Below are 24,124 nucleotides of genomic sequence, written 5' to 3' on the forward strand. Positions count from 1 at the left end.
AAAGGAGAGATATGTGAACTCTAAACTTATAAAGTAATAAAGAATTTACACAGCACTGCCAATGAAAGTACAATCCCTTTGGCAGGTGATTTGGCAATATTACCCAGTCATCTCACCTATGGGAATTATAAATGCGAGTATGAAATTATGCACACAGTTATCTACTGCAGCATTGTGGGTTACAGCAAAAGACTAGGAAAAACTAGATGTTCCATCAATACAGCAGATTTCACTGCAGTTGGGATATGTGATCCCCCCCCACTGCTCTTCCTCTACTATTTATTCGGATGTATCACCTTCCTTCACACCCTTGTTTTAAATTTCTCTGCTGGATTCTTCTTCTAAGCCTACAAACAACTCGGTCTCTCCATTCTCAGAGTACTGTTCCCTCCACCCTGCCAACTCAAGTTATCCTTTTTCTCTCCCACCGCTACAGCACCTTCTTCCTTCAGTAACCTACACTTTTTACTTCCTTCTTTCATAATTCACATCCACTCTTGTTACTGACCCTGCAATTCAAACACATACCTACAGATTCAGTCCTTATCCCACTTGACTTCACACAGCTGACTCTGCTAATAACCCCTTACATTTTAAAACTCTATTGGCCTTTGACTTTCAGAGGTGCTGTCCCTTGTGGCTTCACCTCGCTGCCATACAACCCCCCCCACCTGCCATGGAACCTGCCAATGTCCTTCTCTCTCCCTATACATCTTCTGCTTCCTCTTCACTCTAGGCTGCCCCCACCCACACCCCAGGATGCAGCGTAAGGAAGCATCGGGTTTCCTCAGCTGCTCAGACTAGGGCCCTTCCTTGGGGAGAGCCTCATCACTGTGTTCAGGATCTGACACCCCTCCAAGCCAGGCTGTCCCTCTGCAGGGACCAGGGCCCTGACCTCTACAGCAGGCTATCCCCACATAGGTCCCCTCCTAACCTTGCTTGGGTTTCAACCCCCACCCCCCGTGAACACTTAACTTGCTTTGCCCTTCCTAGTACCTTTATGACTGAAACATGCAGAAATAACAGAGGAAGGGCAGCTAACGCAACACTACACTATCTTAGTAACTACAGCTTTATAGTATGTCATGATGCCTAGCGGGTCAAGCTCTTGCTCTTCTTCAGGTCTGTCGTGGGTTATTCTTGGCCTTTTGCTCTCCCATTCCTTTTTTATTTTCAGCTTATTCATGAATATTAATTCAACTGAATGAACAACCCTACCTTAACATTTCTGCCCATCCTAGCGTTAACTTTTATAATACACTTTTAACAGTACAGTTTTGGTCATTTAACCTAAGAAGCTGCTTTTACCAATTTTGCTAGAAGCCCCCAGCAAAAAGTTTCTGTTGATGCAATAAAAACCTCCGCTGCTTTTTCCCTTGAGCTGACCTCTAAACTAGACTTGAAGACCATCAACTGGGTATCAGGCGAGGCTTCATATAAGCTGTGGCATTTAGAATGGCCTTGAAAGAGGGTTATTTCTTTACTGGTAGTAACCTAAGCAAGATATGTACGTGGGAAAGCTATAAAGGAAAGCAATTGGATGCCGAGGTCTGGAATTCAGGGGAAGGGGCCATGGCTGGAGATTCAAATTTGTAAACATCGGATCTGTAGGTGGCATCTACAGACGTGGAACTTCAGTGACCCACATTAAGTAGGGAGGAAGGCTGAGCTTTAAAGCCTGGGAACTCAACATTAAGAGGTCCAAAAGCAGCAATGGAGGAGCAGTGAAGCAAACGAGTGAGTGAGAAAGAACTGTACCCTGGGAGCAGAGTAAAGAAAAAGCATTTTGCCCTGGCTGGTGTGGCTCAGTGGACTGAGCGCCAGACTGTGAACCAAAGGGTCACAGGTTCAATTCCCAGTCAGGACACATGCTTGCGCTGCAGGCCAGGTCCCCAACATGAGGTGTGCAAGAGGAGACCGCACAGTGATGTTTCTCTTCTCTTTCTCCTTCCCTTCCTCTCTCTGTACAAATAAATAAAATCTTTTTTTAAAAAAGAAAAAGCATTTCAAGAAGCAGAGAGCATTCAAATGTGTCAAATGCTGCTCCAGTGTAGGGCAAGGACTGATAATTTCCCATTAGATTCGTCAAGACAGATGTTCATTCTGGGGGACCCTGAAAAAAAAGATGTTGGTACAATAGGTAGGACTGAAAGTCTCAGGAGCGGGGTGAAGATAAAAAACTGTTCCTCAAACATGCCAGTGTGTCCCCACCTCAGAGCCGTGACCGGTGCTGTCTGGTCATCCCGCAGCACTCGTCCCTCCAGACCTTTCCTGGACGTGCACATCCCTCACCACCCTAAAATCAGCACCCTCCCTACTAACTACTTTCTACCCTTATCTCGCTTTCTTTAATAGTGCATAACAATACTTTAAATTGTGTTATTTCATTTGTTTACTTGTTTGTTGATCTCCCCCACAGTATGAAGGAATAGTATGCAGAAGCACTTCTTTTTAAGGACAACAAGGACATTTTTCTAGGTGCATTATTCCCAGCAGATCTTCCAGTCCCTGAAGATACAACCTTACTGACTAGCAATCTCCTACGATGCAGCAGCAAAGAAGGTCCATGACTTTACCACCACGAGCAAACCCCCTTGACTGCCATTCTTCCGCCACAAAGTTTCCTACTTTCCTTGGTTATAAACCCATCATGAGGTTTTCTCACAGAACATTTTCATCTTAACCAGAATTCACACACAAAAAAATTGTGTTAGTAAAATTAATGTTAATTATGATTCTCACTTTCAAGTTTTTTCATAATAAAGGCAAAGCATGCTCTAAATGTAGCCAGTGATCCCTAAAGTTCTCAAATGAAAGGTGTAAGCTACTTTACATTAGAGACAGTCTGGTCCGTGGTCCAGTTCCTGTCATTCACGGAAACTGAGAAGAGGGGGTACATGTGATGCAGTCCACAGGTAACTCCAAATGGACTCCCAGCCTTTCATAAAGTTAGACAAAGACATCTGGTCAATAGCAAGGCCTTGGGTAAATAATATAACATGTCCTAATGCTTAGACCCACTTTACAGACTAGACTTTTGACATTTTATAAGGTCAAACTCTGTTCCTGGAAATCTTAGCTGTTGAGCCTTTATCTTTATCTCATTTACTGGCTCCATATTCAGAGGAGAGTTATTTTTAAAATTCTCTAGGGACATGTGCCTTAGTATTTCTTCGAGGACACACACAAAAAACACCCATGATTAAGTCCATATTAATAATCTTATAAATCAGCTTATAAATCACCAGTCAAGTTCTGTCACATCCTGTCAATGGATTAAAGGAAAGAGAATTACAATACTCTTCTCTTAAGGTGCCTTTTCTATAGTAATTAAAATACTGTTAGCCCTGGCTGGTGTGGCTTAGCGGATTGAGCACTGGCCTAACGAACTGAAGGGTCACTGGTTCAATTCCCAGTCAGGGCATATGCCTGGGCTGTGGGCCAGGTCCCCCGCAGGGGGGACACATGAAAGGCAGCCATCAAACATCCATTGATGTTTCTCTCCCTCTCTTTCTCCCTCCCTTCCCCTCTCTCTGGAAATAAATAAAATCTTTTAAAAAATATATAAATGAAAAAATAAAATAAAATACTGTTACCATATGGTATAAGTTTTTGATGTGCTAAAAGTATCCCTCCTACTTAATTTTGTTTAGAGAAAGGGACACAGCAAGTAGGCGACTGAGGGCTGGTGTTTCAGAAGATCTGTTAAACCTAGAGACAAGCTAAAAAAGCCAGTGTGGCTGTAGCAGTACAGAAAGAGAGTTTCCTGGTGGCATTGCTGTAGACTGATACTGAGCAGCTACATGATTAGCTTCTAATAAAATGAGCAACAGCAAAAGAAAAAGGAAAAAAGGTGAGGTCGGTCCTACTGTTAAAAAAATAGTCTTCAGGAGAAGGAAAGCTACCAAGTATTGACTGACCGCTTAGTTCTCTGAGCGCATTTCAGAGGTCAACAGAAGGGACCTCCACCTTCTAGAGCTGGGAAACAGACCATTTGCATCATCCTGGAAAAGTCTTCCTGACATCTAAAACAAATCATTCATTCAACATATTCTGAGTGGCCATTGTGGGCTAATAATACAGCAGTAAACAAACTGCAGGGATTGCATGTTCTTAGTGGAGAGAAACAAAGTCAGTAAGTAAATAACTTAGCATTTTAGAGGTAGCCGGAACACCTAAGGCTCTGCTCCTCATACCTAACAGGCACAACAGATCAAAACATGGCTCAAGAACAACTCAGAGCCCCAGAGCCCATAAATCTAAGTGATGAAGAAATAGCCAAACGTTCAGATGCATAGTTCAAAACATTGGTGATCAGGATGCTCACAGAACTGGTTGATTTTAGCCACAAATTAGAGGCACATATGAAGGCTAAACTAAGTGAAATGAAGGGAAATGCACAGAAAACCAATAGTGATGGAAAGGAAACTGGGACTCAAATCAAGGGAGTGGACCAGGAGGAGGAAAAAAATGACCAAACAGAAAAGGATGAAGAAACAAGAATTCAAAAAAATGAGGAGAGGCTTAAGAACCTTCAGGACATCTTTAGAAGTTCCAACATCCGAATTACTGGGGTACCAGAAGGGGAAGAGGAATAGCCATGAGTGGAAAACTTATTTGAACAAATAATAAAGGAGAATTTCCCCAATCTGGCAAAGGAAATAGACTTCCAGGAAATCCAGGAAGCTCAGAGAGTCTCAAAGAAGTTGGACCCAAGGAGGAACACACCAAGGCACATCATAATTACATTAGCCAAGATTAAAATGAAAGAGAGAATCCTACAAGCAGCAAGAGCTAAGGGGACAGTCACCTACAAAGGAGTGCCCATCAGACTGTCAGTGGATTTCTCAAAAGAGACCTTACAGGCAAGAAAGGGCTGGAAAGAAGTATTCCAAGTCATGAAATCCAAAGACCTACATCCAAGATTGCTCTATCCAGCTCTATTAATTTAGAATGGAAGGGCAAATAAAGTGCTTCTCAGATAAGATCAAATTCAAGAAGTTCATCATCACCAAGCCCGTATTATGTGAAATGTTAAAGGGACTTACCTAAGAAAAAGAAGATAAAAAAGATGAACAGTGAAAGGACAGGAAACTCACAGTTATTAAGAACCACACCTAAAACATAAGCAAACTAAGAGGACAGCTAGATCAGGAGCAGAACCACAGAAATGAAGATCACATGGAGGGTTAGCAATAGGGAGAAGGAGAAGGGGGGAGAAGGTACAGAAAATAAGTAGCATAGATGGTAGCTAGAAAATAGATAGGGGGAGGGCAAGAATAGTATGGGAAATATAGAATCTAAAGAACTTGAGACACGACGTGGTCATAAACTAAAGGGGGGAATGGTGGGTGAGGGGAATGAAGGGGGGAAATAGAACAACTGTAATGGCATAAAATATATTAAAAAATAAATAAAAATAAATTATTTTAAAAAAAGAAGTATCCTACAAGCTATCTTCAAATACTTAGACTATGACAAGTACTTTGGAGAAAAAAAGAGAGCACGAAAAGAAATTAAGATATAAATAACTCATTCGTATTCACTGTAGGCAGCCTGTTTGCTTTATGACAGAATAGATTTTCTAATGTAACAAGGTTCCTTTATAATTAACATTACTCTTTTAAAGTATACAAGTATTCCACTATAAGATATAGAATACAACTTTATTATATTTAAAAAACTAATTATTAGTATGTCTCCATTCCTAGAGTACTTTATATATTATACTGTATGATATATATTATACATATATATCATATTAATAACTTTTTTGATGACAAGCTCTTGGTCAAGAATATACTCTATGATGAAATAACACCAGGACTTAAAAAAAATTTTTTATGTATTTATTTTAGAGACAGGGGAGGGGAAGGGAAAGGGAAAGAGAGAGAAACATCAGTGTGTAGTTGCCTCTCACATGCCCCCCACTGGGGACCTGACCTGCAACCCAGGCATGTGCCCTAGACTAGGAATCAAACCAGCGACCCTCTGGTTCACAGGCATGTGCTCAGTCCACTGAGCTACACTAGCCAGGGCAACACCAGGACTTTTTAGTGAAACACAATGAAATTTTGGATATTGCTTTTTGAAAGGTTTTGAGGATGGAGCCAATTATTTAAAAGTGAAGTTCTACTGAATTGTGAAGGTTCAGAACAAAGAACCAGGGATTTCAGGTGGCAGTAATTTCCAATTCTAAAAAACATAATTAGCCCTGGCTGGTGTAGCTCGGTGGATTGAGCCCAGGCCTGAGAACCAGAGGATCGTGGTTCAGTTCCCAGTCAGGGCACATACCAGGGTTGCAGGCCAGTTCCCTGGAGGCAAATTCCCAGCAGGGGATGCACTAAAGGCAACCATACATTGATGTTTCTCTCCCTCTCTCCTTCCCCTCTAAAGATAAATAAATAAAAATATAAAACAAGAAAACCACATAATTAGGTTCACTGGTCGCCCGGCCCTAAAATCATATATGTAGCCTAAGTCAAATAGAAATTTTGGTCATTAGTATCATTAACTTGAAAAAGAATAGTAAAAAATGAAACTCTTTGGGATGAACTCCTTAAAAAGACAGTTTTACCAACTAAAATGTACCCAAACTATTTCATTTTTATTATGTTTTGATTGTCGAGTACTTCAATTTGGATTTAAAAGCCTTACAAAATATAAATTAGATATTTCAGCAAAATAAAGTTTACCTTCAGGCTGGTGTGAGACCGTGGTTGACTTAACTCCTGAAACTTCCATTGCTCTGATCCAGGGGTCTCTCCTCCCTTCTTTGTGTCAGGAGTAAGCAATCCATCTCCAACGGGTAACGGGAAAAGCCCTAGTGATATGGGGCGTTCTTTTCTATACGAGAGGGGAGAGAAAAAATTAAGTACTTATTCATGTTTAATTCTTTATTCATTATGACTATAAGTAATAAACCTGGGCTGTTAAGACTTTAGAATCATTACTTTTAAATACTGTCTGCCTACCTGAACTAGTAGACTTACCAAAGAGAAAGTACGGGTTCTTAGAAGTTTAAATCAGCCTGAAGAAATCAACTAAGGAAAGTAGTAAGAAGTGATTAAGAAATGTTATAAACTACTGGTGAGTTCCTTGCCCAGAAAGTGGTGTGTAGTCTGCTTTCACAGAGAGAATAACTGCTCAATTTTCACTGAGGCTTCAGTTAGCCCTAGGATAGCTTGCAACCTACTCCTGTGGCAGTGACCTGACCTCTGCTTCTAGATTCCCAAGCCCTCACAGAGTCCTGGAGGTTTGCTCAACCTTCTTCATGGTATGCCTTTTCTGCCTAAAGGAAAATGAACATATGATCTAAACCAGGGTAACTCATTAAATTGTAAAAAGAGCTCAAGAAACTATTATCCCCTGAAGCAAGAAAGCTGTATTTTTCTGCAGAACCCATGTATGAGTTCCTTTTAATTACAGTACATATGAGAAGACCACTGTCAGTTTTTCTAAACAAGGAGGCCAAAATGTCTGTGAAAGACTGTAGTTTCCATTGCTTTGTGGGAGATTTCAATGAACAAGAGTTACAATTTTAATAATAATAGAATTGCAACAAGAAACTCGACCTTTGCTGATGCATAGAAGATTCCAAATCTAAAGGATCAGAGAGTATGGAAGCAAGCCTACCACAAGGTCATCCTAGGTCATTAACTCAAAAGTGTGGAAACTGGCAAGACAGGGGACACTAAAGGTTTATTAGGACAGTAAACTTGACCTTGACTGGTGGCAATTTAAGTTTGAATAGAAACACTGAGGTTATATATAAAAGTGGCATATTCATTTTTACTAAATATGTATTTTATTCTGTAAACTCATTTTTATATCAAGAACTTAAGCCACTTCTGAAATGTGCCCTCTTTTAACACAAAGGGCTTGCCCCTCCATTACTAATGACAATCAGAAAGAATTGTAAAATTGCTAGAACACTTTAAGATTAGGTGAAGCAAAGGGTCAGGAGACTGCATTTTATTAAGGTTGTATGCACAAGAAAATGAAACAGAACTTGATCCATTAAGTAAGAGTTAATTATTCATCATTTCTTCACACTTGGGTTACTTTTCCTACTTGATCTGGGAAGAAAATTTGCATGCAGGTAGGCAGCATAATAAAAGGCTAGATTTTAATATCAAATCCAAGTCTGTGACGATGAGCTGCCAAAACCACCAAATGACAAAAATCAAAGGAACTCATCAGCTATCCTGTTTATTTACACTGGTTATTCCCAAATGCTGGTTCAGTAATAAAGCTTTCCTAATTTCATGGCAAACTCATCAGCTATCCTGTTTATTTACACTGGTTATTCCCAAATGCTGGTTCAGTAATAAAGCTTTCCTAATTTCATGGCAAAAAGATGCATTGTATATTGTATCATTACTGGAAAATATAGTACATATTTTACACATATACATTTCCATATGTCATGGAACCTGTTCTTTCTTGAGAATGACCATTCTCTGTATCTTCTCTGCTTCTTGGATTTTAAAATGTTCTTTCTTTCTAAATTATAATGACAGCAATTGGGAAGTGTTTTGTTTTCCACACTTGGCAAAATAAAGAGTTGTTGACCTGATGTTTATCCCTTATGTTTGGAGGAACATATTGTGGGAACTGAAAATCTTAATGACATAAGCAAAAGAATGACTAGGAACTGAATAGATGGAATTTAATGGAAAGCTCTCTAACCCAAAATACAGAGACAACCAGGAAGATATTACAGACTTCATGTGAATCCGTCACACTGCCAATAAAATCAAATTACAGGCCAGTCCTGAGAATTATCTTCTTATATGAATAACCATTCATTTTCGCACGTGTCAAACACTGAAAAAGTGTAAAACTAATGGGGGAAGGAGAGGATCCACCACTGTGGATCCAAGTTTTACTTTCCTACTATGGTTTTTTATTATAAGAATTGTTCACACCTCTTATCTTGCTTTTATTAATCATTCAGATACTGCTCTACAGAGAGGGAATTTTCTTCGGCCACTGGCTACTATCTGTGGATGACACTCAGGGTTACATTGTTTCAACTCTTAAAAATCATCTTACTACATACATCCCTTACCTCGTCCTTTTGCTGATAAATTACATAAGAGTTAGGGGGAGGGAGAAGGACATGTAATTATGCAAGCCAGTTGGAGTCCTACTTTTGAAAAGAAACCCCAAAATATGACCATTAGACTTTTACACTATGTTGGTATGCATGTTTAGTACGCTATATATTAAGTGTTTCACTAAAATTCATGGAAGAAACCAAAGAATGGGATAATTGGAAAAATATGAAGTGGCAGATTTAATTCTCAGATGTTTCGGTGCTATTACTGTCTAGAAACAAAATTATCATCAACTATCAGAATCCTTGTAGTATTCTTTTTAAAATGGCCTTAGTTTTCTATACATCCATTTTTTAGTTGTTCATTGAAATGTTACCTTACATGCATAAATAATTTCACAAATATGTTTTGGCTTCATTAACATTTAAAGTAAACAATCATATATATGGCAGTAAAAAAATTACATGTGTTCAATACCATGTAGCAAGCACTGAAATGGATTAACTTCTATATATGATCTCATTAGTCTCCATAGGGACACAGGGATTTTTGTTTCAGTCTTCAAATTAGGAAAAGCAATGCTCAGAGACTTTAGACACCGGTAATCAGCAGACTGGGTTCAAAGTCAGACCTGTTTGACGCCAAGGCCTATACACTTTCCTTGGAACTACCTGCTTCTTGACAGTTTAATTTTAATATTGAAGACTTTGATATCTTTATTCAGATTAACAGCAACTTGTGTCAAGGAACTTACTGCATTTAATCACCAGCTATTTGATCAGGACAATGGCTGGAGCTAAAAGAGTTCTGCCAAAAGGGGGTACACATAAGAAACTATGAAAACCATCTACTCGTTTAGTTTACTATATATCTTGTAACTGATTAAGTACAAAATGATCATGTCACTTGATCTTTAAAACGGCCCAATGGGGGTGAGAACCTCTGAGGAGGAAACTCAGAGGAGCAAACAACTGGCCACAGGCCCCACAGCTTCCACGTCTGTGGCAGAACACGTGGACACAGGCAGCCCGGCTGCAGAGCCTCTCACTGGCTTCAAATCAGTCTTATTTTTAATATTCTATATATTCTTAAGTATATTTAATTTCCTAAAAGCTTATATATACATACACACACATACAAATCTTTCATGTACTGAAATATACACAAGTAATAAGATTGCTCCTCATTTTTATAAAACCACGAAAGGAAACAACCAAGGTATTTAGTTCTGGACCATAAATTTTAATTTCTGGACCTTAAACTAACGTTGAATATGAAGTGACCTGTGAATTAAAAAGAACAGATTGAAGACATTTACTACTTTAAGTCCTCTTAATTTATCTAACCCACAATGAGAAGTATTTTAAGTAAACATTTAAATTAAAAAGCTATACACTATGAACCTCCATTTAAAACCATGTGCAAAGCAGAAAGCTGAACAAAATCAGAGAGTTTAGTTTGATGAGTTAGAAACAAAAGAAACCCGAACCTTAACCCTCCAAGATGTAGGAGATGGTTCCTACAGGGTCGAGTGGAGTAAACGGCAGAAAAGCTGGAGATTAATGACCACCCCCACCGGCAGGCACGAATGTCTGTCACCCAAGTCTACAGAGAAAGGGCAACATCTGACTAAACAATAGTGAATAGGCTTTGTAAAGCTTTCACAACTTTGATGTGTAAATAATGGAGGAAAATGCATTCCTTGCCCTAAAAGGTTTAAATTCTTTCACTTTACAATATAATTTGTTTTAAGGGAAAAATTAGTTCCCATGAGCTGCTATCAAAAATTGCAAAAATAATGACTGAACCGCTAACGGTCAAAGGATAATTGGGAAAAAATAAACACCTCCAGCTTTTGTCTAATCAACTCTATGTCCCAGAGTAAAAGATATCTGCCCCTAAAAGCTCCTATGCCAAACCAGAGGTTGTATGAACTTGGACCTGGCACTCTGCTTCTGCTCGCCCCTCACTCTTTCAACACTCTGCTTAAAACAAGACCACACTGACCTTGTACTTGTAGGTAAGTACAATATGAAAACCCTTTTCTGAAGTCCATAGTTTTCAAACATAAAGCAGCATCCCTAAATGCTGGTCTACAAATGAATACAAATAAAAATAGAAACCCTAGCTTCAGGCCATTTTCCATTGTTTCAATCTGCAACAGAAATGGTTACAAAGCAGATGCCTGAAGCTTGAGAAAAACCAACTAAACGGGCTGCTAAGAGAGACTGGAGTACCTGAGTATCCTTGGTAGGTTCTGCGTCAGAGCTGGCACACCGGTAGAGATAGAAAAGTGCACAAGCAGCAATACAGAGAGAGATACTAAGATAGCAGAATTAATGACCACCGCCCCGCCAACAAAGCCAAACACAAACAGCAGCATGCATCCAGGACTCATGGCGCTGTGCTGGCATGGTGAACCGCCCGAATCAGGAGGCCTACACGGGGGCCAAAGGGGTATCTTTGTAGTAAGGATCTGTCATTCAGCTGCTGCCACGAAAACAATGCCATCAGCAGCAGCTTTCCACTCCGTCCTGCAGCAGCTCCGAAGCGATGACGTCACCCCGCTCTCCCCGCCTCATAACCATAGAGCTGCTGCCCCTAGCATTTATGCAGCAATCCTGAGCGACAGGCAGCCTATTAACTACGTTCCTCTCCACTAAGTATCCTGGCTTAGCTCATTGGCTACAATGCTTGGAGATCTACATAATTTATTCACACTCCTACATCAAACAGAAGTCTCACTAACCCTTTCAACCATGCCTTGCAGTAACAAAAAAAGACTTTAACCAGGAGAACTGAAAATGTTCAGCATTCCTAAAAATCAGAAAAATTTAAACCTACTGTAATCTCCATTACTAGAAAGCAATCAAAATACATCAGTATGCTGCTTGTACAACATGGCCCACAATTTACCTCTGAAATGGTGAAAGTTGTTTCTGTTTTTCTATGCTATTCTTTCCTACAGCATTCCAACCACAGTAGGGAGCTTTTGAATCAGCCTAGCTATTGTTCCAGGATTAAAGAACAGAGAGAAACAGAAATAGATTATTCATTTTTCTTTTTTCTCAAGGCAAACATGTGACACAGCTTACCTAATTCTACTATGTGCGGCAGACTCTAGTTGATCACTCCCTGAGAGCTGATGAAGTTTTGTCCTTTCTAAGTGTTCCATATAATTATGGATCATCTGTTTTGAAGAAAAAAATACACAAAAATTTAAGACTAATACCTGGAATAAAAAACATGGAGTTTTAACAAGGAAAACATTTCTGTATTAATTCCTTATTTAACAAATTACCCATAGCTCCATTTAAAAGATCATTAGGCCCTGGCTGGGTAGCTCAGTTAGTAGAGTATCGTCTCAGTACACCAAGCCTGCAGGTTCGATCCTCAGTCAGGGAACATACAAGAATCAAACAATGAATGTATAAATGGAACAACAAAACAATGTCTGTCTCTCTTTCTCCTTCCCTCCCTCCCTCTCTCCTCTTGCCACTCTAAAAAACAATAAATCAATTTTTAAAATAATTTTTTAAAAGAATGTCAGAATGAAAAAATTTTGAAGGGGAGGGCTAAGGGGAGTAAAGAGGGCAAAGGAGGGATAAACGGGGACAGAAGGAGACTTTACTTTGGGTGGTGGGTGCACAAAGCAGGGTGCACATGTTCTGCTGGACTGGACACTTGAAATCTGTGTGGTTTTATTAACCAATGTCACCCTAATAAACTCAATTAAAAATAATTTTAGTGGCAAAGAAATGTGCAAATGCTTACATTTAAGGATGCTGGTGTCATAAAAGTAGGCAACATGCTGCTTAGCATAGCAAAAAACCTTTTTTACATTGCAATACTATTAAATGATATAATTTTGACATAATACAAATTAGGACACAGACACTTGGGAAGTGATCAGAGAACTGGTTAAAATGAATAAGAGAGGGCATCTGAGAAGCTCATGAAGTGAAATGGGAAACAACAAAGAAATTAACATGAAACTTGAGAAGAAAATGACAAGGAGAAAAATCCAAGATGTCCTCAGAAGAGCTTTCATCTGTGAGAGTTTTTGTTTAACAAAACCATACCTTTACGTGGCGATCTTTTCTATTTTACAAAGGATTCACAGAGTCAAGATCACCTTCAAGTTAATTAATTTAATTAAATGCCAAGATGTTTACTTATTATTTCTATATATTTAGTTGAAAGAATGCTAATATATTTTCTCCTTTGTTTGCTAAATTACTGGTATCATTACTTAATCTAATTATCTATATAGCAGCACATTAAAACAAATAAAAAACCAGGGCACTGTGATTTTGTGTCTTGGATAGATGAGTTGAATATGAAAGTGAAAACTTCAAGGTTATTAAGTATATAAACTGCCAAGAAATTCTATAGCCCTACTAATATTCTCAATAATCTGTAGTTCCACTTTTAAGAAACTTAAATCTGACATTAAAATATGTAAAATGTGGTAAGTTTCAATTATAAAATAAAAAAGCTTTTCCTACATATTAACATGATGTGAATAATAAAAAGTAGCCCTGGCTGGTGTAGCTCAGTGGATCGAGCATGGGCCTGCAAACCAGAGTATGGCAGTTCGATTCCCAGTCAGGGCACATGCCTGGGTTGCAGGCCATTTCCCAGCAGGGGACACATGAGAGGCAACTACACACTGATATTTCTCTCCTTCTCTCTTTCCCTTCCCCTCTAAAGACTCCTTCTCTCTTTCCCTTCCCCTCTAAAGATAAATAAATAAAATCTAAAAAAAAAAACAAAACCAGCACACATTAAAAAAAAAGTAAATTAAAAAACAACAAAAGTAGGGCAGGGGACAGGGAGGAAAGGAAGGGGAAGGGTCTAACCAATGAACAGGTACAAAGGGCCCATGGGAACGGACAACAGGGTGGGGGACTGGCTGTGGGGGGGGTAGGCAGTGGGGAAAACTGGGACAACTGTAATATAGCAACAAGTTTCAAAAAATAACAAAAGGTATGTTATCAATATAAGAAATATAAATATTAAGAATAGGCAAACAGAAAAGTCAGTATCTTTTGGGGGAATATTTCCTGAATTCTTAAAACTGTCGCATATCTTTGGAAGTTTCTAAACTTTAGCTGTATGAAGGTGGGTTTTGATATTAATAATTTAAATATTCATTGTAGCATGTTAAAAAGATAACTGCTGAAAAAATTTTAAACAAAATTGAACATTTTTTAAAAGTACACTTTTGTTGTGAATATTTTAGTTGGCATTCATGTACAATCATGAAATATGTAAACCAATCTCACAGTTATTAGCAAGTAAACATAATGCTGAACTCTGATGCATGAATGAAGATGAGTAATTCCATCAAATCACATATTTTTTTAAAATATTGTAATTTTTTTAAAGAGAGGGAAAGGGGTGGAGAAGGAACTTGGCCCACAACCCAGTCACGTACCCCAACTGAGAATCGAACTAGTGACTCCCTAGTTCACAGATCAGCACTCATGCCACTGTGCCACACCAGCCAGGGCTCAAACATTAAAAAAAAATAATTAATTAGGTTTGTTCCCCACTTGAGACTAGTCCAAACAAGCAATGTACAAGGCAAAGAAAAATGAATACAGAATCACATGAATATGGTATGTGAAAATATTTTTCAACCTTTAAGTTTATATATACACTTCTTTTTTTAAATGTACAGATTTTCTCTTTAATAACAGTTTTGCAAAAAATACAGTTTGTCTTTGTATCAGCAAGCCAGAAATAACAAGCTGTTTTCTTCTTGTTGTCAGGAAGAACTCTAAGGAAAAATATTTATTTTTTTAAAAATTTATTTATTTTTAGAGGGGGAGAGAGGAAGAGAAACATCAATGTGTGGCTGCCTTGTACGTGCCCCCCACCGGGTACCTGGCCAGCACCCCAGGCATGCGTCCTGACTGGGAACTGGGAATATAGTAACCACCCTTTGGTTCCCAGGCCTGCACTCAATCCACTGACGACACCTCCAGGGCTAACAAAAAATACTCGAATGAGACTAATATAACAAAATGATAAGTGGGCCAATTATCAATTTATACCTTCAAAAGGTTTTAGAAAACCTAAGTTGAATTCTTTTATACTGGATGGTAATCATATAAAGTTGTTTAGTTCCAATGGAAGAATCTAAACTTCATTAAGCAATTCAGATGAACAGAAACCTCCCCAAGATTGCTTTTATAGTAATGTTTATTTAATATAGCATAAAAAGAACTATAAATAAAACAAAGAGAAAATCAGTTTTACTCCAAAATAGTTAATCTACAGATTGACTCTTGTATTAAATGATTAAATTAAAAATGTTTAATAAGGTGCTTCTCAGATAAGATCAAATTCAAGGAGTTCATCATCACCAAGCCCTTATTATATGAAATGTTAAAGGGTCTTATCTAAGAAAAAGAAGTTAAAGAAACATGAACAGTGAAAGGACAACAAACTCACAGTTATTAACAACCACACCTAAAATGAAAGCAAACTAAAAGGACAGCTAGATCAGGAGTGAAAACATAGAAATGAAGATCTCAAGGAGGGTTAGCAACAGGGGAGTGGGAGGAGGAGAAGGGGGGAAAAGGTACAGAAAATAAGTAGCATAGACAGTAGATAGAAAATAGAAGGGGGGGGCAAGAATAGCATGGGAAATATAGAATCTAAAGGACTTGAGACACATGGTCATAAACTAAGGGGGGGTAATGGTGGGGATGGGGGGTAGGGTGGAGGGGAATGAAAGGGGGAATAGAACAACTGTAACAGCATAATCAATAAAAATTTTAAAAAATAAAATAAATAAATTAATTTAAAATGTTTTTAATTTAGAAAATGCTGAATCCTAAACCTTCAAATGACTGATCTCAATTCAGATGTAGTATTCTGCCATTCCAAAATGGTCTAGGTAGTGAAACTGGTTCCAACCCAACTACACTGGAAGTTAATAAATAGGAGAGAATAACAACAAAGCAGCAGCTGACATTTATTGAGCACCAACTACAAGTCAACCAGTGCACTACCAGCCATTGCTTCATTTAAACCTCACAACAATAGTAGAATTTTAGGGGACTCCAGTTTAAAGAGGTTAAAATAACTTGTCCTATTTGACCAGCTAGTTAATAATCAACTATGTTCTGTCATTAGCTGGTTGGCTTTGGGGCCAGAACTCAGGTCCCTCTGACTCAGAGCTGAGCAGGTAAGCCTTATAGGACTCATGGTGTATCTGACCTTTTAGTTAGTTCTCTAGGCAGACAATAAGCTCATTGTCTTTTCTTCCTCACACCCACAAGAAAACCCCACACCCTTAAGCATTTCTTGACGTCTGAAATAAAATATGCACTAATTCTATAAATGCACAAAAGAGTAGAAAATATAAACTGTACCAAAAATAAATTTTAATTACAGGGCTTCACAATGTAGCTCTGGTCTTTGAAAAATCACACGTGGGAGGGCAGGATCAGTACTGCCAGATAGAAGATAAAGAAAAGAGTAAAATGGAAGATGCTTTAGATCATCTATAGTTGGGTCCACCAGCCTCATCCCTCCTGATCTCAGAACTGCAGTTCTTAAGTTTCTCAGGTATACACATCTATTCACACATAGTCAGATGTCAAGTCAGCAACCAATAGGTAGAGTCACAAAAAAGGACTGCAAGCACACCATCTGAAAAACCCCAACTCCCTCCCTCCCAGAGGAATGTTCACATTAGAGGTTGACTGTCAGCTTTGACTAAAACTGATAAGCGAGGCAATAGTGAGGTTTTGGAGACAGTAACATGGATCCCTTTAATTGTGTTGAACTTAAATCTTTCCATATGCGGCCCAACAATCAAATATCTATATCCACTGAGTCACTCTTCTTACAGCTGCTGGGATGTGGTAAAGCAAAAGGGCACAGAAGAATTTCCAGTACATTTAACACCCCTGTGTTCCACAACCTAAAAGCGTTCCTGAAAATTCAGACGATGGATTCAGACAGACCTAGATTCAAATCCAGTCACATACTAGCATTGGGGCAGATCACTTCATACTACTTCGAAACTTCGATATGTAAAGTGGGTTTGATCAGATGATAAAATGAGAATGCATTGAAATATTCCCTGATGTAACATCAAGGGTTCAAGTTTTCAGGAATATGAAGAGTATGCACATGTGGCCGAGTGCCTCGCAATTACTTGATGTTTATTATGTCTTCGACTTCCCTCTTCTTTAAGCATGTTTTTTAAGCACTTTCAGTGATGTGTATAAAATTTTGGATCTGATTAGAGAACAGTTATTCATGTTAATGAATAGTCATAGTTTTCCCTAAACAGCAAACAATGTGTTGGATATAAGTGCTATTGAAACATTTTTAAAAGCTTACTTTAGTTTGTAATAATTGTGAAAAAATGAAGGTTAACTCTTTCAGACTTCCTTTCCCTGAAGGTTCCCAGAATTTACCTTTCAAGGACATCTGGGTCATTAGCACTCGATAGCAATTTACAATTGCTAATTGAATGGCATTTCTTGGACAGATGTATAAACGCAGAAAAATGTGGTCTCCAGTGGAACAAACCCACATATCAAAGCAGCTATATCGGTGTTACATAAACCTTCCTTGAGGCAGGGCAAAATAAGGGGGGACCATCGGGGCTGAAGGCAGAAGCTGCGGGGACTGAGGGAGAAGACCTGACAAAAAGAGGTGCTCTGCTACATGCCGCATCAGCCTCGGGTACTGCACAGGCCTAGCTCTGGAACCGGTATTTATGAGTTCTCCTGGGATCTTTCTTCTTCCTCGAACTATCCTACTGTGAAGGAATAGGACAGAAAAATTATTATATCCTTTTATTTCAAGGTGTCAAGTTGTTTTTCGGTAGCAACATTAGTATTATTAAACAAATACGTAGCCCTGGCTGGTGTGGCTCAGTGAATTGAGTGCCGGCTTGCAAGCTGAAAGGTCACTGGTTCAATTCCCAGTCAGGGCACCTGCCTGGGTTGCAGGCCAGGTCCCCAGCTGGGAGCATGTGAAAGGCTATCCATTTGAAGAATCTCTTGCACACAGAGGTTTCTCCCTCTCTGTTTCTCTCTGCCTTCCCATTTCTCTAAAAATAAATAAAACACCTGGCTGGTGTAGCTCAGTGGATTGAGCGTGGGCCTGCGAACCAGAGGATCACGGTTTGATTCCCAGTCAGGGCACATGCCTGGGTTGCAGGCTGGTTCCCTGCAGGCCAGTTCCCAGCAGGGGATGCACTAGAGGCAACCATACACTGATGTTTCTCTCACCTTCTCCTTCCCCTCTCAAGACAAATAAATGCAATCTCATAAATAAATAAATAAATAAATAAATAAATAAATAAATAAATAAATATGTGAGGGAAAATTATAAAATTTCACTTTATGGTAATTTTTCAAGAATGCATGTATTTTACGCATACTTCAATTTAACACATCATACTTTAACAATCCTCAATTATTACAAAAGGTAGAATTTCAATGAAAAAGAAAAGGATTACTCATCACTATCAATTCACTTCTGGTACACACACGTATTCCCCCAAACATATTTATAATTATAGCATTGATAAGCACTACTAGTAAACGCTATATACAAGGCATTGTTCAGCCACTGAAGTGAGGGATGTAAAAAGAACCAACAATAAGCCTTTACCAATTGTTGTTTTAACAGTCTTGATCTCCACCAGGTGCCGTCTCATTAAAATGCGGGTATTTTCTATGTGCTGAAAGGCTTCTGGGAAGCTTCCTGTCTTCCCAGAGCTCTATGTCCAGCCCTCTGTGACCAATCTTCTCCCTCTGCCACTGAATTTCAGTTCGGTGGCACTTCATGCTGTGTGAGGCTATGTCAGCTAAGGTAGTGATATCAAACCTTTATGTCAGAAAGAAATCCAAACCCCTCTCCAAGAACATTTTAAGCACATTATTCCAAAGCTGATAAAACCAAGTGCAGTGGGTTTTATCTCCCTGAAAAGCAACAATATACAGGTTTCCACTAGACACAGGACAAGCGATCACTCAAACCAGTGAAAGAAAAAATGAGAGCTGAAGGCTGGAACTGTCTGCATCATGGGAGAGATTGGACTAGGAAGGGAAAAAAGAGAGGGATTCTTTTTTCTTATAACATGCAGTGCATGCATGTATGGAAATTCTATGTATTTAAATATGTGACCCCCAAGCTGATGGTGATACAACAGAAATAATTTTCACATTAAGGAGATATAAACAAAAGCAACAAATGAAAGAGAATCATAAAAAGGTTTAAAAAAACCCTCAAGTACGTTTTCTAATTTACTTTGGATAGATTATGTACTGAGGTTACTAAATTAAAATACTGAAAAATATTAAAATTTTGGCTTTGTGACTTTACATATGTAAGTGCTATGATATAATAGGAAGAGCTGCCCTATTAAAATACTGAAATTTCATGCAGAAAACCTGTTTCGGAGTCACTTTGATTTAACACATTATAATTTGTGTTTATATTATTTGTTGTAAGCCTAAGGCCAGTAAGCCCTTTATCTGAATTATAAATGTAAAGAATCCTCCACGTAATTTACCAATCCATCCTCTATCAAGTGTTAACAAGATAAACTAAACCAGTTCTCTCGTGGTAGCTTCTTGTACACTTCTGACCATGCACACTTAAGTTTTTACTTGACCAGCCAAAGGACCAACTCCCGGAGGCACACTCATGAAATGAAATGAAAAGGTAATTCCAAGTAAAAAACGTTAAAAGCCAACATTTGGTAATTAGGCAAATGCTACATGAAATTTAATGTTTTCTGAGAATTATCCCCAAGAATCATACTAGCTGATTTTCACAGAAAACTTAAGACATAATTCCTAAGGTTTTTTGTACTTAGTATCAGCACGGTAAGAATGACCCAAAAACCCACCTCAGTGTGTCTTTGATGTAATGCATTATATTCTTTCTTCAGTTCTGCTTCTCTTTCTTCAAGTCTGCTAACTGAAATTAAGATACACACACTTAATCAAAACAAAACATAAAAAAAATTACTTGAAAATTCCATCTTAAAATCTGGGAATGGGTTAGCCATAATCCTTAGCAACTTTAGGACTTGGTTGCCGCACATGAAATTCTTCACAAAGCTAGTAACCTCATTTTACCATCCCTAATAAATAAAACTTTCAGAGGGGAGATAAACTGGATTTAAAAAAATTAAACAACAGATTGCTTCTCCTAACACACACAGGTTTTCAGGTCATCCCCCTAAATAGGTGTTTTAAATGGTATAAAATTACCTCTTTCAAAAGCACTTTGCAGATCACCTCACAGAAGTTTTAACCTGGGATCAGGGCCCAAATCATTGATTTCTCACAGTATTCAAGCTCTTTTTTCCCTGCAGAGCTGTGCATGAGCATGCCATTGCTTTAAGCACTGAGATACTTTTTCTGCTTTGAGTCTTAATTGCAGGGACTCATCTTCTTTTATTTAGCTCCCTCTGCTGATGGACTTCGTGAGGGGCACTGATTTGAAGAAGTGCTCACAGAGCACTACTTTATGGTATCAAAAAAAAGTTTTAGACTGCTCAGACAGGATTTCACAGGAAAGAATGGTAACAGAGAGGACTGATTCTGAGAGAAGGTGGAGTTCAAGCAGGAACACAAAGAAACCACAGCACCCAAAATAGATGATGATGAGAGTGTCCCAGGCACTGTCAGCACAGAGATGGGAACACAAATCCATGCTGCTGGCAGGGCAGAGAGGGGAGACTGGCCGGCCTGGAGGAGCCCACGCTGGCGGAGAAGTAGTAGGAGGCAGTCTGCTGGGGTGAAATACAGCTGGTGCTAGGGGAACCTGTCCAGATACTCATTTAAGTCTGTCTGAATGCCTGACATTAGTTAGAAACTCTCCCGGCGCAAGGGCAGCTACCTGCCAATACACAAGGCGGTTTGTAAGCGATAATCTGTAACTGCGTGAACACAGCAGATACGAAACGACAGGCAGTGTGTGCTGCTTGCTAAACTCAATGGTTTGGGCAGCTTTTCTTGCCACCTTTGTTTGAGTATCTTGAAAATATGTTACTAATTAGGAAAACTGTAGCTCTGACTTCTGATTTGTTTCTAATGAAGCCTCTAATTTGGCTCATTAAATTTACACCAGTGAGTAAACACACATTACAGTCCGCATGATGCACACACTATTGTGCCAGGCACGGGTTTAGTACAGGTGCTCCTCATCCTGCAGCTGAGGACAGTAAAAAGCAAACTTGTAATGCAGATGTGTTATGACAACACGATATCGAAGCCGTAAATTTTAGTGCTACTTCTCTGCCTTTTATATGAAAAGAGTAAATCCAAGCAAATTGAGACATTTAGTAACAATTTCCACCACTTGTCAATCTGGTCTAAAAGCTGAATCCTGAAACTACTGGGTAAACCTTATCTGTTTTTAATTGTACATATTCAAGATTTTCTTGGTATTATGCAACCAAAAAAAAAAAAAAAACAAAAAAACAAACCCTGGCAGCTAAGGCTAAAATAAACCATGACTATTATCTATAACCTTCTATTTCAAATTTGTGTCCCACACTAAACCCTTGTTATTCTTGTCAGCTAATTTGATATGAATCCGTAAAATAAATTTATATTCCCATCACTACCACTACTAACAGCTAACACTATTATACTTATTATGTACCATGCACTGTCCTATGTATGTTACATGAACAGACTTATTTGAGCCAGACACCAATCTTATGATGCAAGTGTTATTACATTCATTTTAGAAATCAGGTAACTAAAGCAAAAAGGAGTCCAGTAACTTGCCCACAGTCACAGAGCTAATAAATGGGAAAACCAGGGAGGGTTCCTGATGGAAGAACCTAGGTCCAGAATCTGTTTTGAATTACCATGCTACACTGCTGCCTCTCAAGAAATGCTCTTTATATAATACTCTGTTGTATATATGGGAGCCTACTTTGAAATTTTACTCGTAAAAAAAAAGTAGAGAGTACTTCTGAAAAGAACCTAGTCACAGACAGGTACCCAACTCAAGGGTATAAAAATGCCGAGTAAAATACATGCCCAACTTTATTAATCATGGAAAAAGCATTTTAAAACCCAATGCAAGAAGCATCGCATACCTGTCAGAATAGCTCAAATGAAAACCACAGTGTGTCCAGTGTGGGTGGAGCAACAGGAACTCACACATACTGCTGGTGGGAGTATAAACTGGTATGGCCAATGTCAAAACTGGCAAGTCTTAATAAAGTTGAATATTTGACAATCCTATGACAAAACAACTTCATTGCTAAGAGGTATATAAGTGCGTCCATCAAAGGGCAGTTAGAACAATGCTCAAAGTAGTACTATTGTAATAATCCAAACCTGAAAGCAAACTATCAACAGCAATATTTATAAAAATCCATGTAGTAGAATACTATACAACAACGAGATGAACAAATTATTGCTAGACACATTATGGACTAATCTCACAAACAGGATATTGAGGGAAAGCAGCAGAAGCAGAAGAATACAAAGTTCATTCTGGCTAGTGAGGCTCCGTTGGTTGCAGCGTCCTCCTGCAGTCTGAAAGGCTGAGGGTTGCATTTCTGGTCAGGGCACATACCCACGTGGTGGATTAGATTCCTGGTCAGAGCGCAACCAAGAAGGCAATCGATGGATGTTTCTCTCTCCCTGCCCCACCTCTCTCTAAAAGAAATGAAAAAAAAAAAAAAAGAAAAGAAAAGAAAAGAAGCAAGCTCTGGCTGGTGTAGCTCACTGGATTGACTGCTGGCCTGTGAACCAAAGGGTCGCTGGTTCGATTCCCAGTCAGAGTATATGCCTAGGTTGCGGGCCAGGTCCCCTGTAAGGGGTGTGTGAGAGGCAACCACGCATTAATGTTTCTCTCCCTCTTTTTCTCCCTCCCTTCCTCTCTCTCTAAAAATAAGTAAATAAAATCTTTTTTAAAAAGGTCCTTGGGTGAGGATTTAAAAAAAGTGTAAACACATAATGAACTAATCAAATGTATTACAAGTGAGGATACTTGTTACCTTTGGGGAGGAGTTAGCAATCTGACAGATACAAGTAACCTCACTCCATCCCGGTCCAAACACAGTGTATTTCCATTCACATAGAAATTCCCTTGGCTTGAATACTTGTTACTGTTTATGTTCTCCAGCAACCGCTATAAAGTCAACAGGATTTAATCAGACTATTCAGAACCATTACAAACAAGGTGTGCTGATTCATCATGAAAATGTGCAGGCAGTTCTGGCTGGTGTGCTCAGTGGATTGAATACCAGCCTGCAAGTGGAAAGGTTGCCAGTTCGATTCCCTACCAGGGCACATGCCTGGGTTGCAGCCCGGGTCCCCAGTTGGGAGTGTGTGAAAGGCAACTGATTGATGTTTCTCTTGCACACTGATGTTTCTCTCCCTTTCTTTGTCTCTCTCCCTTTCCCTCTCTGAAAATAAATAAATAATAAAATCTTAAAAAAAAACAAAAACCAAAACCCATATAGGTAGATGAGCAAAAATGTTACCAGATTAGAGAATTATAAAAAGAAAAAAGATGGGCATCCTGGGAAGATAAGTTGGAATTACTCTTTTGAAGGTCACATTGGTGATATCTGTTAAAATAAGCAATGTGTGTAGTATTACTGTTCTTATTTAAAACACACCAACATATAATAACTGCCAAAGTGGAACTGCCCCCAGATCTGTCATCAGTTGGTTGGTGAAGTGAATTACGACACCTGTACAATGGACTACACAAAGCAGTGTGTGGCTTTGCTAGTTCCGAGTTATGTTATCTCAGGTGTATTAACCTCTCTGGGCCTCCGTTCACAGATTTGTAACTGACGAATAATGATAGCATATCACAGCTGAGGTCAGCACTGAGTGAGTTAATATTTGTAAAGGGTGCAAAGTATTGCCCGAGCACACATTTTGCAAATACAACCACAAAAGGAAATGTTAAAAGCAATGCAGTATATCTATATGTACCTACATGGATGGTACCTGGAACTGAAGGGGCGGATCTGCATCTGAGAATAAAAAATACAAACAACTTCCAATACGCCACTACCATGTCAACAAAGC

At 38.9% G+C, this 24,124-nt stretch overlaps 1 protein-coding gene across 4 annotated transcripts in view; it reads right to left on the reverse strand.

The window, feature by feature from the left end:
• The window catches only part of SPAG9 (sperm associated antigen 9), a 113,592-nt gene that overhangs the window by 54,467 nt on the left and 35,001 nt on the right, over positions 1-24,124 (reverse strand). For 2 of the 4 annotated variants that reach the window (XM_037129640.2, XM_037129638.2), the window contains exons 3-5: positions 19,957-20,027; positions 12,158-12,252; positions 6,696-6,846 (exon numbers count right to left, since the gene is read on the reverse strand). In XM_037129640.2, the coding sequence (XP_036985535.2) occupies positions 6,696-6,846; positions 12,158-12,252; positions 19,957-20,027 (317 nt within the window). Of the gene's footprint in view, positions 1-6,695; positions 6,847-11,299; positions 11,807-12,157; positions 12,253-19,956; positions 20,028-24,124 lie in introns of those variants that run through there. The other 2 variants (XM_037129641.2, XM_037129642.2) reach the window with 2 other exon arrangements.

The sequence above is a fragment of the Artibeus jamaicensis genome, unplaced genomic scaffold (assembly GCF_021234435.1).
Source record: "Artibeus jamaicensis isolate MK-2021 breed Jamaican fruit bat unplaced genomic scaffold, CSHL_Jam_final contig_1998, whole genome shotgun sequence".
Lineage (NCBI taxonomy): Eukaryota > Metazoa > Chordata > Mammalia > Chiroptera > Phyllostomidae > Artibeus > Artibeus jamaicensis.